The sequence below is a fragment of the Adiantum capillus-veneris genome, chromosome 9, assembly GCF_014529385.1.
Source record: "Adiantum capillus-veneris isolate H3 chromosome 9, ASM1452938v2, whole genome shotgun sequence".
In the NCBI taxonomy this organism is placed as follows: domain Eukaryota; kingdom Viridiplantae; phylum Streptophyta; class Polypodiopsida; order Polypodiales; family Pteridaceae; genus Adiantum; species Adiantum capillus-veneris.
In genome coordinates, this window is record NC_140939.1 from 131,024,882 (window position 1) to 131,041,308 (window position 16,427).

The 16,427-nt window shown below is 42.2% G+C and overlaps 1 protein-coding gene across 1 annotated transcript; it reads right to left on the minus strand.

Annotated features, from left to right (window-relative positions):
* Positions 1–1,770: 1,770 nt before the first annotated feature.
* LOC147451180 (uncharacterized) lies at positions 1,771–8,368 on the minus strand. Its single transcript, XM_086520585.1, has 4 exons — positions 8,277–8,368; positions 6,758–6,787; positions 5,968–6,052; positions 1,771–3,836 (listed from the first exon to the last, which is right to left on the minus strand). The coding sequence occupies exons 1-4, from the start codon at positions 8,366–8,368 to the stop codon at positions 2,097–2,099; spliced, it is 1,947 nt and encodes a 648-aa protein (XP_086376711.1). The 3' UTR covers positions 1,771–2,096.
* Between the last annotated feature and the right edge of the window lie 8,059 nt (positions 8,369–16,427).

Genomic DNA, 16,427 nt, shown 5'->3' on the forward strand with positions numbered 1-16,427 from the left:
TTTTATAGATTCGAACAAAACAAGCCCTCTTTCTTCATAAAGTTACAACTTTTTTCAAAAATTGAAGGAATAAGCCCCTCTTGTCGATGTAAATCTATAATTGTTAGAAGCCAACATATACCCTCTTGTTGAGCGCACATGATACACCTACAACTTTAAAAGATGCAAAACCCCCCCTCCCTCTCTCTTTTCTCGAGTGTGGTAGAGGTGATTTGTATAGATGGTCTATCGGGAAGGGTCTCTCATTGAAGCAAGCTCCACTCGCCACATTATAACTACTTGCTCTTGTATCTCATACAATCTCCACGACTATTTTTCCCAAAAAAAAAAAGCCTTAAGGTGGAGGGACCAGTACTATGGCATGATATTGAAAGCAAGCACATACTCCCATCTCAGAGGAACAAGCCAAGTCACTGGGTTTTTTCGTTCATTCCAATATGATAAACCGCCACGAAAAGATCTGCTTTCAACTTCCCTGCAAGCATAGATTTCCTGTTCTCTCAAAAAAAAAAAAAAAAACTTCCTTGCAAGCACACACTTGCTTTGCAAAATTAGGACTAGTAGACATACGTTTTTGAACTCAGGATCGAGGTGAGCAACTCAACAATCGGCCTATTGTAGCCATGTGATATGCTTTTGGAGTGTGTTGTTATTGGAGTTAACATGTACTGCCGTTGAGGGCCGTTCTAATACTAGTCCCCTTACCTTAGTGTTTTCTTGACTGGCCAAAATTCCAAAAGCTTGCAACATTTCAATGAGCAAAACCAAAAAAATTTCCCACATTTTAGTGTTAAAAACAGGCAAGGTAAATCCTTTGAAACTTCTATGGAACTATGGACAAAAAGGGAGAAGTTTGATTGTGTCCCTTTTTTCTTCATGAGTTGGTGAGCATAAAAGCTCTACACCCAAAAACTACACTCTTAAAAGGGCTGACAAGTCACATGGAGGAGATCCTCTCACACAGGAAAAGGAGCTTCCTCTAGTCCTCTCCAAGGCGAGTTTTTTAAAAATCTCTCTCCCCCCTCTGTGTGTGTGTGTGTTTTTTCCAAAGGCTCAAGAGCTTTTTCAACGTTGAAGGACGTTGTTGCCACTGTTGACAAAATCTAAAGGTCCACTTGGCGGAAAGTTATGCGTGTAGTATCAAAATGTGTGTGTACATACACCCACAAAGGTGCATGGAGTGTCATGTAAATTTCCAAAAGATTGTATAGGCTCTCTCTCTCTCTCTCTCTCTCTCTCTCTCTCTCTCTCTTTGGTCTTGAGTTCAAAACCCATCAGGTGATCAAATCTTGGGATATTCCCATGACAGTAGGATGCTCTTGCCTTCTTGCTTGCGCTCTCGCTCTCATACACAAGAAGATGTAGAAATTTTCGCATGTAGGAAAACAGAGTCTTTTACAGTGTTTTCATGCGATGCATAACATCATGAGCTTCTGCTCGAGAGGCACCGCATACCTAGCTAGGTATGGCCTCCCTCACAGAAGCTCATGATGTTGAGGTAAGTCACAATGTTGGAATTATTGTGAGAATTTGTCCAAAACTTCTTGTGATATACACAAACACATATACACATTTTTCAGAAATTAACCAATTGCATGAGTATATTTGGTTGCCAAAAAAAAGGTCTTAATTTGTTAAAGATTAGAGAGAGAAGCATCCATCACAACAAGAACTTCCCCACACACACACACAATAAAGAATTATGGATCTTCCTTGCCCCACATTGGAGAAAAAGGAGTCCACAAATGATTTAACAAAACAAAAAGATCCTCATTGACATAAGAAACTTGCATGAATTGATACTCCTCAATCATGGCACATCATGATTTTGTATTGAATGCCCACTCTGAGGGTATGAGATTTGACACTACAATTTTTAAAAAAAGAAAAGGTCAATTAGGAAGATCAAAGGAAGCGCCCACAAAATTTGATACAAGGATCATGAAGCCGGATGAAGACAAGGAACGAGGATTAATGTGTGTGTTAGAGGGGGCGTGTCTCTGTGTGCACGCGCGCACATTAGTACGTCGCATCAGCCTAATCAATAATTAATTACTCAATAATCCAAAGTCTAGAGCTGACTAATGAACAATTAATTACTTAATAATCATAAGTCTAGAGCTAGGAGAAGGTTGGATGTAACTGGTGTTGAAGTTGGGATACAAGCAATTGTATGGAGAGAGTGAAGATGCAGGAAATGACAAATTACTGGTTGTTGAATTGGGTGATGACCTCCTCTCTAGCCATTCCAGAGCTTGCACTTGAGACTTGAGATACTTGAGGTAGTGTATAGCCTCATCTAGCATGGAGGCGGTGTCGAGCTTGGTCCCGCCTGGTACCATACGCTGGAGGACGCGTATGCGGTCGCTGATGCGCTCGCGCCGCCTCCTTGCACTCACCGTCTGTGGGTCTTCTGAGATTCGCACATTGCGGCGCTTCGGCCGAGTTCCAGCATTCACCGCCAAATTAATCCCCGCCCAATCGACCGGTTGCATTGCAGCCGCTGCGTATGTTACCTCTCTCTGCATCAGCCTCATGTGGCTGCCACTTGCAGGATAGAGCTGCCCCTCCTCATGACATATAGACACCATCCCATAATCTTGATTGCATGATGCATTAAAGCCCGGTACAGCATCATCTCTGACGCAATTGTTAATATCAACATCAATATTACTCTCTGCATGATGTGATGCCACAAGTGGGTCCTCCTTATTGCTGCCATTTTCACCATAATCACGAGTGGTGGTCATGTCGACAGCAATTACCGTTTTTTCCTGCGCCTCGCAACGATTGTTGTCGTTGTTGTCGTCGTCGACAATGATTTCAAAAGCTTCAGTATTGACATCTGCATTTAGTACTGCAACGTCTCTAGGCCCCATCTTGCTTGGTAATAACTCAGTGGAACCCAAAACAGCTGCACCATTGATAGTGGAGAGAGAGTAGTCATCAAAGATACCAGCCGTAGTTGCTACTCCACAGCTAGCACCCACATCCATGGGCTCCATTTTCTGATGGTAATTAAGATCATCATTGCAGCTTTGCAAGGCGATATTATTGCTATTGCCTTTGCACGAGAAATGATCATTATTAGTGCTGCAGTTAGTATTAATGCAAGCCAATGTGCTGTAATTAGACTCAGATGCTGATGATGAAGTTGACGAGGACAAGCTTTGATGCTCAGCAGCATCAAGATGGAATGGATTTGCCATTACTAATAAGCTCTCTGCATCCATTAATGTGTCAGATGCTGCTATCTCATACTTCGAAATGCATATTGCTTGCCCATGAGCGGCATTATGTGCATCTAGAACATCATGATGTAACAAAATGTCAGAATCAGCTAATTTATGGGCACTATTGATGATGCTTACTGCAGAGTGATTGAATTGATTGTCAGTAGTTGTTCCCTTAATTAGAGAACTTAAGCTATAATCTGATCTATTGGGAGTAGCTAATACAGCTTGCTGGTCGTCCAAAATCCCTCTCAGTAGGTCTGCTAGCTCTAATTGGGCAGCTTCCACATTTATACTACTAATGGCCCCCAGCTCATTGATGTGGTTTTCTGATGCATTCTTGCCACGAGCATTGTTCGATTGTGCAACGCAATTCTGCGCTTTCTCATGCAGGCAAGCCTGCAAGCTGCCCAATGTTGGTGTAAATCCCCATGATGCATTAATTCCACTAGCTGAAGTGGATGATTGCCATTGGTTGTGATTGATATCCCCATACTGCAAATTGTAGTCAGAAGTTGACATGGCACCCATCGTCATAGATGCACATGCAGGCATTAATTGTGCGCGAAATTTGAGGGCAAATGAGGAAATTAGCAGCTGCACCTGTCTTCACACATGACAGTGAAGACCTTTCACAAGCTAGTTTTCCAAGAAAATTATTAAAAATAATGATATGTGCAGTGCATTTCTGCTGACCATTGCTTTAGTTAGCAGATAAGCTTCAAGTCCTGACTTATATGGCACCTTGAAGAGATCAGGTAGAATGTGATAAAAATAAAGCAATTGTATAGCTCATCTCAACATGAAAAATATGAATATATGTATTAAAGCAATCAGTGATGATTAGCATAGAATGACGAAGTGCAGATATATTGTCAAATGAGGAGAGTTGCAGGGACGTAAAGAAGTGATCTAGGAAAGGCACATGATTCTGATGTGTGTGCGCGTGTGTGTGTGTGTGTGTGTGTGTAGAAAGGAGGGGGGATCACTCCCTAGCTATATTTTAATGGACAAGTGGGTATGGAAGCTTATTAAAATAAGAAGAGCAAATGATTAGAGAAGCTTGTAGCTGATGATATGATCACCTTTGGAAGCTTTGGGGTCAAAGAGAAGAGGGTGTTTGTGTGTGTGACAAGACAAAGAAGCAATAAGCTTCTTTCCCACAGGATGAGAAGTGTCTTCTTGTAGGCTGGTAGGTAGTGTAGTCTTTCGGATGTGAAGGATCTTGACAAGTTGCTGATGAGATGAGACGAGAGTAGTAGAAAGGAGGAAGTGTGTGAAGTTGAAACCTGAAAGAAGGCAAGGGGAAAGGGGGCAATTTAAAAAGGGAGGAGGAAGAGAGAGAGAGAGAGAGAGAGAGAGTGTCGCCTCTTTGGGTGGTAATACTTTTGAGACTACAGACAAAACAGATATTGGTCTTTGAGAGAGAGAGAGAGAGAGAGAGAGAGAGAGGGGAAGAATTTGATCGCCTAATTTGGCATAGACTCCAAATTTGAGTAGAATTTGATCGCCTAATTTGGCATAGACTGCAAATTTGGGGAGAGAGAGAGAGGGGCATTGTCATTAATGTGGGTTTCTAGTATCTATAGATAATATATAGAGAGAGAGAGAGAGAGTTTCCCAAATACACTAAATATTGCTAGTTTTCTTCAGGGCAAGCTTGGAATCTAGCCGGATATTTGTAGTTTTAGCTGGTTAAAAATGCACTGAACGTCGGGTTAGAGAGAGAGAGAGAGAGAGAGAGAGAGATCCAAATTAGGGATGCAGCCGAGGAGAGAAAAACTGTAAGTTTCCACTAGTCTAGAATCAACAATCTCCATATAGTAGAGACAAGACAACTTTGGGATGTACATTTTAGAGAGAGAGAGAGAGAGAGAGACGTGTGCAAGCTAGACACTGATCTATGCTTGTTGGTATTGAAAATGTGCTAGAATTGAGGGAAAAGGGCGCATATTCAGCTGCATGCCATGCATGTAAAAGATGGGGCCGGGGAGTTGGGTCTAGCTAGTAAGTAGAGACTGTGGAGTCGACATGGATGGATGGGTCCTGCTGTAGCTGCTCCTCAAACGCTCATCACCAGCGCTTTCTCCCCTTCCACCTGCAAATGCAATGGATGTAACCTGTGTACCTATACATTGTTATATATTTCATCTGCATGCAATTCATTTTCGCACCTATAAATATATTATTATATTGGCTTTGCATCCTCCCAGCTCTACCATCTATTATTAATGGAAGCCAAGCCTCAATATGTTGGTGCAAGAGCAACCCCACATTCCATTCCATTGTATGCAATGTTCCAACCCCAACCCCCACCCTCTCTCTCTCTCTCTCTCTCTCTCTCTCTCTCTCACACACACACACACTGCGTAATCTCAATGCTACGGCCCCACACATGCACTCAACAAAAAAAATGGTTAATAACATCTTACATTGACGTAGGCCTTGAGTGCAATCCCTTCAAATTTCAATTCAATCAAAGCTGTAGACTTTTGCAACTAGAGTACTGTTTGTGATGGCCTCCCAGACACTCGATAAAATATACATACATGCACCATAATGAAAATTTCAGCTTTGCCAATGATTGCCCCCAACAAACACCAAAAAGAGAGAGAGAAAAGAATACAACCCCAAAATCCAAGCATTAGACAATATCCATAGCATAGCATAATATAGAAAAGATCTCGACAAGCCTCGGCACTATCTAACACATGGTATGAGTGGTGGGATCTACCTTGTGGGTCGTCAGCACGAATCTCGAGGGGAATGGGCGGTCGAAAAAACACGCTTCATTTAATACCCCGTGTTCAGATACTGCTCTGCACTCAACAAGAGTAGTAATTACTGGTAAGAAAAAAACCAAAACAGTACAAAACTTTGTAATTCCATTGACAATTGTTCAACCACAAGACTTTCATTTCTCTAAATTTTATATTAAAAAATTTGCTAGGATGTTAAGTACACTATGGCAATCTACCTAAAGTACTGCATCCTGCTCATGTACTTATTGACTCCTACCTACTTTTTGTGCAGGGAAGAAAATAGCTTCTCGTCTGAAGGTTTTGTAAGGAAGACTGGAAGAGACAATGGTAGGATTCGAACGTGGGTCTATTAAACCCTGGAAGGAGCCCAATGCCATCCCTTGCACTTGCAGTGTCTTTCAACTGGAAGTGCACGTGCTTTCTACAGTAAAAGTAAGAGTGCGCTTAACTAGAGGGAGACTACTCTGGAAGTTTCTGGATGGAGGGAGACTGCCTGGGGCTGGGAGAGAGAGAAAGAGACTCAAGAGTGAGAGTGTAGCTGAGACTACTCTGGATAGAAGGAGACTGCCTTTGGGGGGGGGGGGGGGGGGGGGGAGAGAGAGAGAGAGAGAGAGAGAGAGACTCTACTATGGACTGCAGAAGATATCCTGATGAATGCAAGTAGAGAGAGACTTCGGACACTTGAAAAATTGAGAGAGATAATATATATATATATAGAGAGAGAGAGAGAGAGAGAGAGAGAGAGAGAGAGAGAGAGCACACCTGATCAACCTCGAGCCTCGAGGGTAGAACCTTAAGAGAGAAGCAAGTCACGGGTGAAAACGAACTGCGTGTGTGTCTGTGTGTGTGTGTGTGTGTGTGAGAGAGAGAGAGAGAGAGAACATGCAATGTAACCAGCTGGGCCCAATTAGGGTAGATCACTCTTTAGAGAGAAGGCTAGCACGTAACGGGTAAAACCCGTGTTTGTGTGAGGGAGGGAGGGAGGGAGGGAGGGAGTCACTGTGTGTGTGGGTGCGCCACCGCGCGCGTGCGCTCATGTGGGTGCTGGAGCCTGGAAGTGGTGGGCGCTAGCCAGGGCTTTGAAAGGGAGAGGCGGCAGGAGGCCACGTGCTTTCCTATCTGCTTGACGTTGACGGCTGCAGCCAAGTGGCCCACCACCCTCTCTCCGTCAGGACTCAGGATCCGTCAGCCTCCACGTGTCCACGAAATTGTCAATCACTAGGTATGCTCAATTGCCATTGGGCAACCTCGCCATTTCCAATATGTCTAAAAATAACCTTGTTTGAGCCTTGAGACAGTAAATTAATAATAATGATAATAATTAGAAATTACAAGCTTGAACTTCAGTGGCGGCGGCGGGCCTTAAATTTGGAGGCCATTTCAGCCGTCCTCGGCATCTTAGGCATCAAATGAAGCGTAAAATGGTTGAAATAGGCGTAAGCATGAAGCTTTTGTGCTAGGGACAAGGCGTCATTACACTCCCAAGTATAAGGAGCAAGGTCTCATATATATATACATATATACATATATATATATATACATATTTTATATATATATATATATATATATATATTATATGTGTGTGTATATATATATATATGTATATATATATATATATATATATATATATATATATATATATATATAATATGTATATATATATATATACTTACTATGTGTGTGTGGGTGTGTGATTATATGTATGTATGCATCTACTAACGGCGGAGGCCGTGACCCTTTACATGTGTCATGTTTTGCGAGATGAAGGCTATAAGCCAAAAGTGGGGGAGCGAAAAAGAGAGAGGGAGAGCTCAGAGGGGAAGTGAAGGAGAGAGAGAGAGAGAGGCCGCCGTAGGCGGCCGGTAGTACTCGTATGTATAATGTATATAATGTACAAAGGCATGGTCACACGATGCTTACTTAGTTATCAATTATTGATAACTATGCCCAGACAAAGCATTTAATGAATAACTAAGCCTCTTGCAAGGTCACGCGAGGCTTAGTTATTCATTCATCCTCCCGACTATGCCTTGAACTTCACAACTATGCCAAATGTGCATAGGGTAGGCATAGTAACTCATTTAATGCTCCTTTTTGCGTGTGACCAAGAATGAGGCTTAGTTATTTTTTCAAATAGTTGATAACTAAGGCTCGCGTGATCATTGCCTAAGTTATAACGTACGTAAATCTCCAAAATAACAATTTAGCAAACATCAATATAGGAGCATTAAAGGTGTCTCATAATTTTGCATGTAATTTTGTTGAGAGTCGTGTCACTCACAGCTCGCGAGGCCTGACTCCCTCCTCTTCTTCCAACTTAGCTCCTTCGTCTTTCTCTAATCTTAGCAGCTCAGCCTTCAGGTCGAGAATCATGCCCTAGCCCCTTGTAAGAATCCATTTTCTCATGCGCAAGCTGCATCCCATGAATGGCGAGTTCGAATCTTGAGTCTCACATCTCTAGCGAATCTCTTCTTGCTCAAGTCAACACTCATGTCTTGAGCCCTTGTTGCTGAATCTGACTCCTACCAATGACCAGACTATCTCTCAAGCATCCGACCCAAGGAACACAAATTACTCGAGAGTTGAATGCGACAAACAAAAAGCAGGTATGAGCAAGAAAAGTAGTGAGCACAAAAAAGACGACGTATTTTTTTAATGCAAAGATGCGGATTTTCTTGATTGCATGACCAAAACTCAGGACTCATTCATCGATCAGGAGTTGCAGGTCAGCTTCTAGAAGTGGTTTTTTTGTTTGCCACAATTAATATCTAAGTTTTGCATGTCTGTGAACTTTGATTCTTCGAAGCTTCTAATTTGAAGATTAATGGATACCTAGCCTTTAGGGAGAGCCTTTATGTATGAACGTCTGTGAACTTTGAAGCTTTTAATTTGAAAATTGAAGCCTCAAGGGATACTTAGGGAGAGCCTTTATTAGAGTAGGTTGATACAACGTGCACTGGTTGGTTGCAACAAAGCTGATTTGTCTCCAGTCAAAAGCACTTTTTTACTCTGTATATTTATTAAAGATACAAAATGAGATAGTTTTTCCTATCTGATAGCTGAGGTTTTACATCAGCCTGTTTTATTGGTTTTGTAAAAAGCACATTCTTACGTTGTATATTTATTGAAGATGCAAAATGAGATAGTTTTGCCTATCTGATAGCTAAGCTTTTACATCACCCTATTTTGTTGGTTTTGCATTTTGCAAGAATCTAGTGAGACTAGTACGTAAGCCACTCCTTGAAAGTTTTTCATAAGTGTACAAAATCTTTTACAACTATTGGTTGCTAAAAAAGGGTTAAGCTACCTCACGATGTCCTAAGGAAAGGGTAGGAGCTACGTGCTCAATGAAAATTTTATGACCATGTGCTCTCTATTGGTGTATTCGAGTTTCTACAAAGGAATCATATGTACGTAGACTCTACAGCTCAAAAATTTTGTCCAAACAACAGTCTAAAAGGTGTTGTAAGCATTTCAGTACACAGCCAAATGGCCTGTTTTGAAGGTGGTAGCCAAGGTAGTTTTATTGCTTACCCTGTTTTGCTCTCCGTCCTTGGGGCTAAGACATCAATGCTCTCTTGTTGGGTTTTAGAGAGAATCCCCTCATATCAATGTCTAAACATTAGGAAGGGAATGGGGTCTAAGGGGGGCTCTTTATTGCCATGGGATTAAAAAGGAGATTATGGAAGGGGCAAATGGGTGGATGCCATGTGAACTAAAATGGTGGGTATGGCAGCGCCTAAAAGTAAGTGGTCAAACTTGTATTCTTTTATAAAATATAAAGAGAAAATCTCTTATAAATTTAAAAAACTAAACTTTTCTCTATATAGTTGAGTAAAAACCAATCCTTTCTCTCTCTAGTAGCTGTCAGTTTCTCCTCCCCTCTCTCTTAAAAGGGAGTCCCTCCAAAAATGTGCTGATCATTTCCTCCCTCTCTCTCTAATGTACCATCTCTCACTTCTCTTCACTTCACCTTGCTTCTCTTTCCTTCCTTTCGGTTTTCCTTCCCAAAAGCTCTGCAACAGAAGTTTGAACCTCCTTTCCCTCCTCAAGCTTACTGCATTCTTGAGGGTTGCATTCTCCTCAAGCTGAAGTTCTCCATTTCTCCATGTAACTTGTTCAAGTTTTCGATTGAAACGTGCAATTTATTTGATCTGGAGCACAAATGTTTTCAATGTTGATGTCTTTCAATGCTTTGTCGCGTGATTTTGTTTAAAATTATAGTTTTAAGTTATTTTGACGTTAATTTTAAGTGCTTTTTAAAAAGTGACTTTGGGTATATAAGTCACTTTCTATTTTTTAAACTTCATTTCTCACATTCAATATAAAACTCTAGCTCTAAGCTCTCTTTGCATCTTCTTCGCGAACGAACCCATGGCAATGTCTATTGATGCACTTCTCACACAATTAGAAAAGGTAGGACTTGCAGATCGAGCAAATGAACTACTGAGTGTGTTCGAGAGGACAATTGACATGTAGACCACTGCCAACCTTCATGCATAGGCATTCAAAAGCTTTCTTGACTACATGGCGTAGCACATGGAAGAATATGCCATAGTATTTGAGGGATCCGATACAGCGTGGTTGCCAATGGATTTCTTGAAGCATCTCTATGCGGCCGACAAAAACTTTCGGTTTCGCTTGTTGAGATTTATTAAAGGCCCCGCAGAACGGGACTACAGGATAGAGGATGAAGATGATCTCATAGATTTGGGCATGGGATGCATAGGCACCCAATTCATTTCATGACATGGTTCTAATATTACTTGTGCTTAAGGGCATGGATAAGGAAAAATCAAAGGAAAAGGTCAACTAAAGACCTCATGTGACCATTGTGGAAAAATCAAATGAGGTTATCGAAGAGATTGATGAGCAGATCGAAGCATCTATGGCAATCATCCTCTTGCAAGATCCCAACTCCACTGAGGAGGAGGATCAAATGATAGAGGGAGATGAGGTGCTGGAAGAGGTCCCATACCTCCAAATTTTCACTTTGCATGCAGTGGTGGTGGATGATCGTCACTTTTTGTTCCTTGATGACATTGCCAAAACATTAGGACTCAGAGAAGATGAGTCGCTCGCACTGCTTGCTATCTATGCGGGCATGAAGGATCCTAGTGGAAAGGAAAAGAAAGTCATTTTCAAATTGACTTTGAAGACCAAGATCTCCCAACAAGCCTCTCTTTCCTCCCCAATGAAAACGAACACCAGTTAGTGCAAACAGTAGCAAGTGCACTAGTGGAAATCAAATCATGTGCCTCTTTCTACGAAAGCGTACTGGAAAGTGTATTTCATCCACACAAACTGTTGATTGCGATTGGTAGAGATGATCGATCTAGCATCGATCTTACAAAGAAAAATCTTGAAGAGAAGGATGAAGAAACTGAGGTAAACAAATCTTAACCTGGTAGAATGTCTATTATTCCTTACTACAAGTGTTAAAGTCAATTAAAATGCTTTGCAGAGGGCATACCATGTTGATAAGTTCGCAGGAGGTTCGCGCAATGTCTCCATGGGTAGGGATAGCTCGCTTTGGCACTACCTGAGCCACTTGGGGCCATCAATTCTTAGAGTTGCTCACACAGAGATCTCCAATAACGGTCCTTCGGAGCTGCTAAAGTGCAAAGCATCTGAGTGGCATACTCGCTGAAGATTCTCTCACCCTAAACGCTCACAAATGTATATTGGTGGACGAGAGGCAACATTGTATGCCTTTACAAGCAAGCACCCAGGCTCGGTCCTCTCCCACTACGCCTTGAGCCTAGGTCAAGGGTTGACAAACCCAGAGGAAATTGTAAAATCCCTTGGCGACAAGTCGGCCATTCGCCCTATACCCACAGATGTAATTTGTAGAGAAACTAATCGACCATAAAATTAAATATCCAAATCAATAAAGAATTATTTTTTTAATCAATGATTTCCGTCACCATTCAGTACTTGTTTTTTTTTTATTCATATTGTCTAATAAATTTTAATTCTTCACCACACGCACAAAACCTCGAACATGCAACCATCGGGTGGTCGGGGGGGCACGTCTCGGTGATTCTTTTGCAAAATGGGGGGGGGGGGGTGTCAACCAGACCAAAAAATACATCGACGGTGCCCGGTGGGGTCCGACAGGGCAAAAAGAGTCCCTGTGCGCCGAGAAAATCTAGTAGTGTCAGATCTGCTCCCTGCATGCCGTGGCGCACAGGGAAATGTTTTTCCCCGTCCAACCCTGTCGGGCGTCGCCAGTGTATTTTATGGTCCGGGTGACCCCGTACCCCCCCCCCCCCCCCCCCCGGTCGCCCCGTTTCGCAAAAGAATCACAGAGACGTGCCCCTGGCCGCCTGGTGGCTGCATGTTTGAGGTTCTGTGCATTTGGACATCGTCGGACAAGCCTAGTGACATGGTGGTCAGCTTAAATTTAACATACCCAACAATTCAAATACTTATAAAAAACAATGTATAAAATAAAGTTGAACAATTGCACGGAATGGTAGAAATTTGCCATTTGATATTATAGAAAAAGATATTATCATCAAGAGAGAGTACATTGAATAGACTATTTCTGATGAAGGCATCCTTCATTTCTTAAATTGATTGCTAAGGCTAAATTCGTATTTAACATTACACGCTTTGCATGCACTATATAGGAATGCCATCCTGAAGAAGCTGCACCAAAATGTCTTTGGCGGCATCATGTAGGGCCAGTAGAGTTGCGCCTTGTATTCGTGTAACCGAGTCGCTATATTCATCCATTATCTTTCTCACCACCTGAGAGAAGGCCTCAAGTTTGGGTATGATTGGCTCAATGCTCTTTTGATATTTTGTGATCTCACGCAGAGCAAATGTGCCTGGCTTCCATCTCCGCTTTTTTTGTGTTGTTGGTGGTGGTGGAGGAGCCGCCTGCCTGGCCCATTGAGGAGGATCATCTTTATACTTTCTCCTCCTCTCCTCTTGGGCTTGTTGCTCTTCAGGTGTCACCTTGTCCTTTTTTCTCTTTGCACATTGCTTGGCTCTCTGAGGGATTTTTGAATGCCTTGAGCTCCCAGCCTTTGCTTGTTGGGTGGCTTGAGCTCTATCCTCTGCCTCCTTTCTCTCTGCCTCTTCTTGTACTTGTAAGTTTTCCAAATGAGCTCTCTCAGCCTCAGCTCTCTGCCATTCCTCTTGCTCTCTCTCCCATTCCTGAGCTCTTTGTCATTCCTCTTGCTCTCTCTATCTTCTTTGCTCTTCTTGTACTCTCTGCGCTTCCTTCTCAGATGCCTCTTTCTTTTCCATCTCCCTCATTCTTTTCCTCTTCTTTGCATCTCGTGCTTTAGAAACTGGGTCGCTTGGTATAACCTTGATTACTCTTTGCTTCATTCGCGATGGAAACTTTCGTGGCGTGGCTTTTGTGGTGTCTTGAACACCATATGTTGTGACAGCAGGCGAGGATGCCGGATTTTCAAGCGGACCTCGGTATTCTTCTTCTATTTCTCTTGTTTCTTGCGTGGCTCTGTGTAGAGGTGAAATTGGTGGGGGATCTGGCAGAGGTGTGCGAGTGGCATGGTTTATATCACCGAGATCTCCAAAAATACGTCGCATGGTGGTCAAATCATCTGGATTCGATGGTTGGGGAGGCTCTCGGGTGTCTGGAGCGGGGTGGGACGTTGGGTTATCCACTTGTGGTTGGGGATATGGATTTGAAGCTGTAGATTCTACATGGGGTTCGGGCTGCAGATTTTCTGCGTGTGAGTGGTTGTGGTGGTATTGTTGTGCGTAGTGCCAGTCTGCTCGTGTGAATAATCCATGTGGTGCAAGATATGAGTGCATTCACATTTGTGCTCGAGTGGATCTTCTAGAATATGCAAACAAGAAATGAACCTCAAGTTGTGAGTTTTGACTTATATAGTACTATTTTCTTTTCAATCGAAAAACTCAATAATATCATTGACATATAGAAGTGGTTAGTGTCAAAAATTTATTGGTTTTCCACCCAACACCTGTCATTTTGTCGCCTTGTTGCCAACCATCGTCGAAATCGATCTTTTGCAGTAGAAGCATGATATGATTGTGATCGCCTCACGCTAACCACTTTCTCTATTCTGCATCCAAGCTTCTTTGCACTCTAGTCTTCTTCCTTTCTCTCCCCACTAAAACTCTGAAGAAAACCAATTGAACATTTCGTGTAGGGCATTGCTCTTTTTCCTCCCACCTCCATGCCGTGTAATTTTAAAATACACCGCTTTTGCTTGATTGTGTGAGTGCTCCATTCCTTGGCTACTCCAGATGCCCAATGAACCAAACGTGTCGAGAAAAAATGAGCTATGAGCAAAAATAATGTGCTACAAAAATATAAAACTTTAGTTCAAACACTGATGTTTTTTTACTGCAAAGACAAAGTGTTCAACACACCATGTAATTTATTATGTGCGTCTCTCCCTATCATAATCACTAATATCTAATTCTCCTAAATGATTTTCTCATGGTAAACTGATCATTTAATATGGGGAAGTACCATGAGAGAAAAAGCTAGAATATTGGTTAGGCCGGCAGACCGGTCACAGTAGGGATCCAAAGGAGGGAAAATAGGGATCCAAAGCGGGGCCATCTGCAAAAGAGAAATGTGCATCAATGGGCTTCAAAGACCCTAAGGTTCAGCCCATTAAGACTTCCAAAATGCTAAGGTTCCAAAATTCAAAGGTAATGTCCAATGGCCAAACTAGTGTGGGGGAATTGGACGGTCATGGGGAAGACTAAAACATCTTCCCACATCCCTAGGAAGGAGTGGGAGAGCCCAATTTTTAGGGTATGAGAGAGAAACACACACACACACACTCTTCCAAGCTCCATTTACACAAAGAACATAGTGGACACATGTCAACTTCCTACCCGAGTTTCCCCCAAGGTGCATTCAAATCCTATTGGATGTCCATAGAGGTGGACCAATGAGCATTAGGCTAGAATAATTTTAGTTTAATTCATTTAAAAACACTTGATAAAATAACCAATAGAAATTAAGCTCTCTAGAGGACTATTGGACAGTCTCCCAAGGGGTCCAATGAGCATCCAACAGCCCAATGGCTTGCCTGATTCCTATTGGCCAGAAGACTAAGAGGTTCAATGAGAGTTTAATTACACTATTTAAATACAAAAAGCTCTCAAGGGTAAAGGGGGACACATGTCACAAGGCTATCACTTATGCATCTTTATTATCATTGGCTAAGCTTTGCAGGGGCCAATAGGATGCCAGCATGAGCAAATAGCAAGAGGGGTCGACCAAGAGAGGGAGGGGGCTGATTTTTGGAAGGCATTATCACACACACATACACTCACACAAGCTCATGTGTGAAGTAAAGAAGACTATCTCCTTCTCAAGCTTTGATGGAAAGCTCATCATCTACTCCAAGCTTGTGAGAAGGGAGGCCTACACCAACAACTCTTGTCTTTGTGATGCAAATCCAACCAAGAGCCAAGCTCCAATTCATGCTCATCTCGTCTACCATGCTAATTACTAAGCTATGGTAAGCTATTAAGAGTGTTTATGTGAGGAGACATACTTGTTTCTCGTAAGAATACTCCTTCCTCTCGATCTACTCTCATACCCCGCTAGCTCTCACCATCTTTGAAGGTGTGTGAGGTCTTCGGTCTGAGATCGTGAGGGAATTGATGTTGTCTTTTCAAGTGTAAGCTTGGTGCTTGAAGCTTCCATCTTCATTTCACCAACAGTTATGGAAGGAACACAAAGTATTGTATTGTAAAAATGTATCCCTTGATGGAGGAAACCTATAATACAAAGCCTTTTGGAGGGGGGATCGGCTCCATGTAAATCCGGTCCTCAACTGTTGTCAATAGCTTAATTTCTCTCTCTTTTTGAAGTATTGTTCATGCCTATCTAACTAGGTGTTATGATTTTGTTGCCCTCTCCATCCAAGCACTCTTGCTATGCTCATTAGGAATCTATTCTTAATGAAATGCTCACTATGTCTATGTTATTTTCCGCTACACACAAGTTACTAGGCCATTAAATGTTACATTGGTATCAGAGCACAAGGTTTCTCTTTTCTTGCTCAATAAGAGAGGTCCTCAAGATAACTATAAATGGTCGATATTATTAATTGCAATTGAGTATGTAGAATAGGGATTTTTCAGCTTGCAGTGTGCCTACTTTGTGCAGATAGCAGGGCATCACCATAGAGAGCTATGGTCTTAATAGTGGAGTCCTACGGGGCTTGCCTACGGCTTAACCACTATTGAGCTATTAGAAGCTTGATAGGAGCCGGTACTGTTTTGGTGGTGAAACACCCTCTCTTCTATTCCTTGCAATTAATGATATTCAAGCCACGGGTACAGGAGCTTGAGTGCTTTTCTAAAGGGGTTTAAAGCAGTAGCAACTAGGGCTTGAAGTGCCAAAGTACACTTAAAAATTTTACACCTAAAAGTTGTTAGAATGGCTGACAATAGTAAAGAG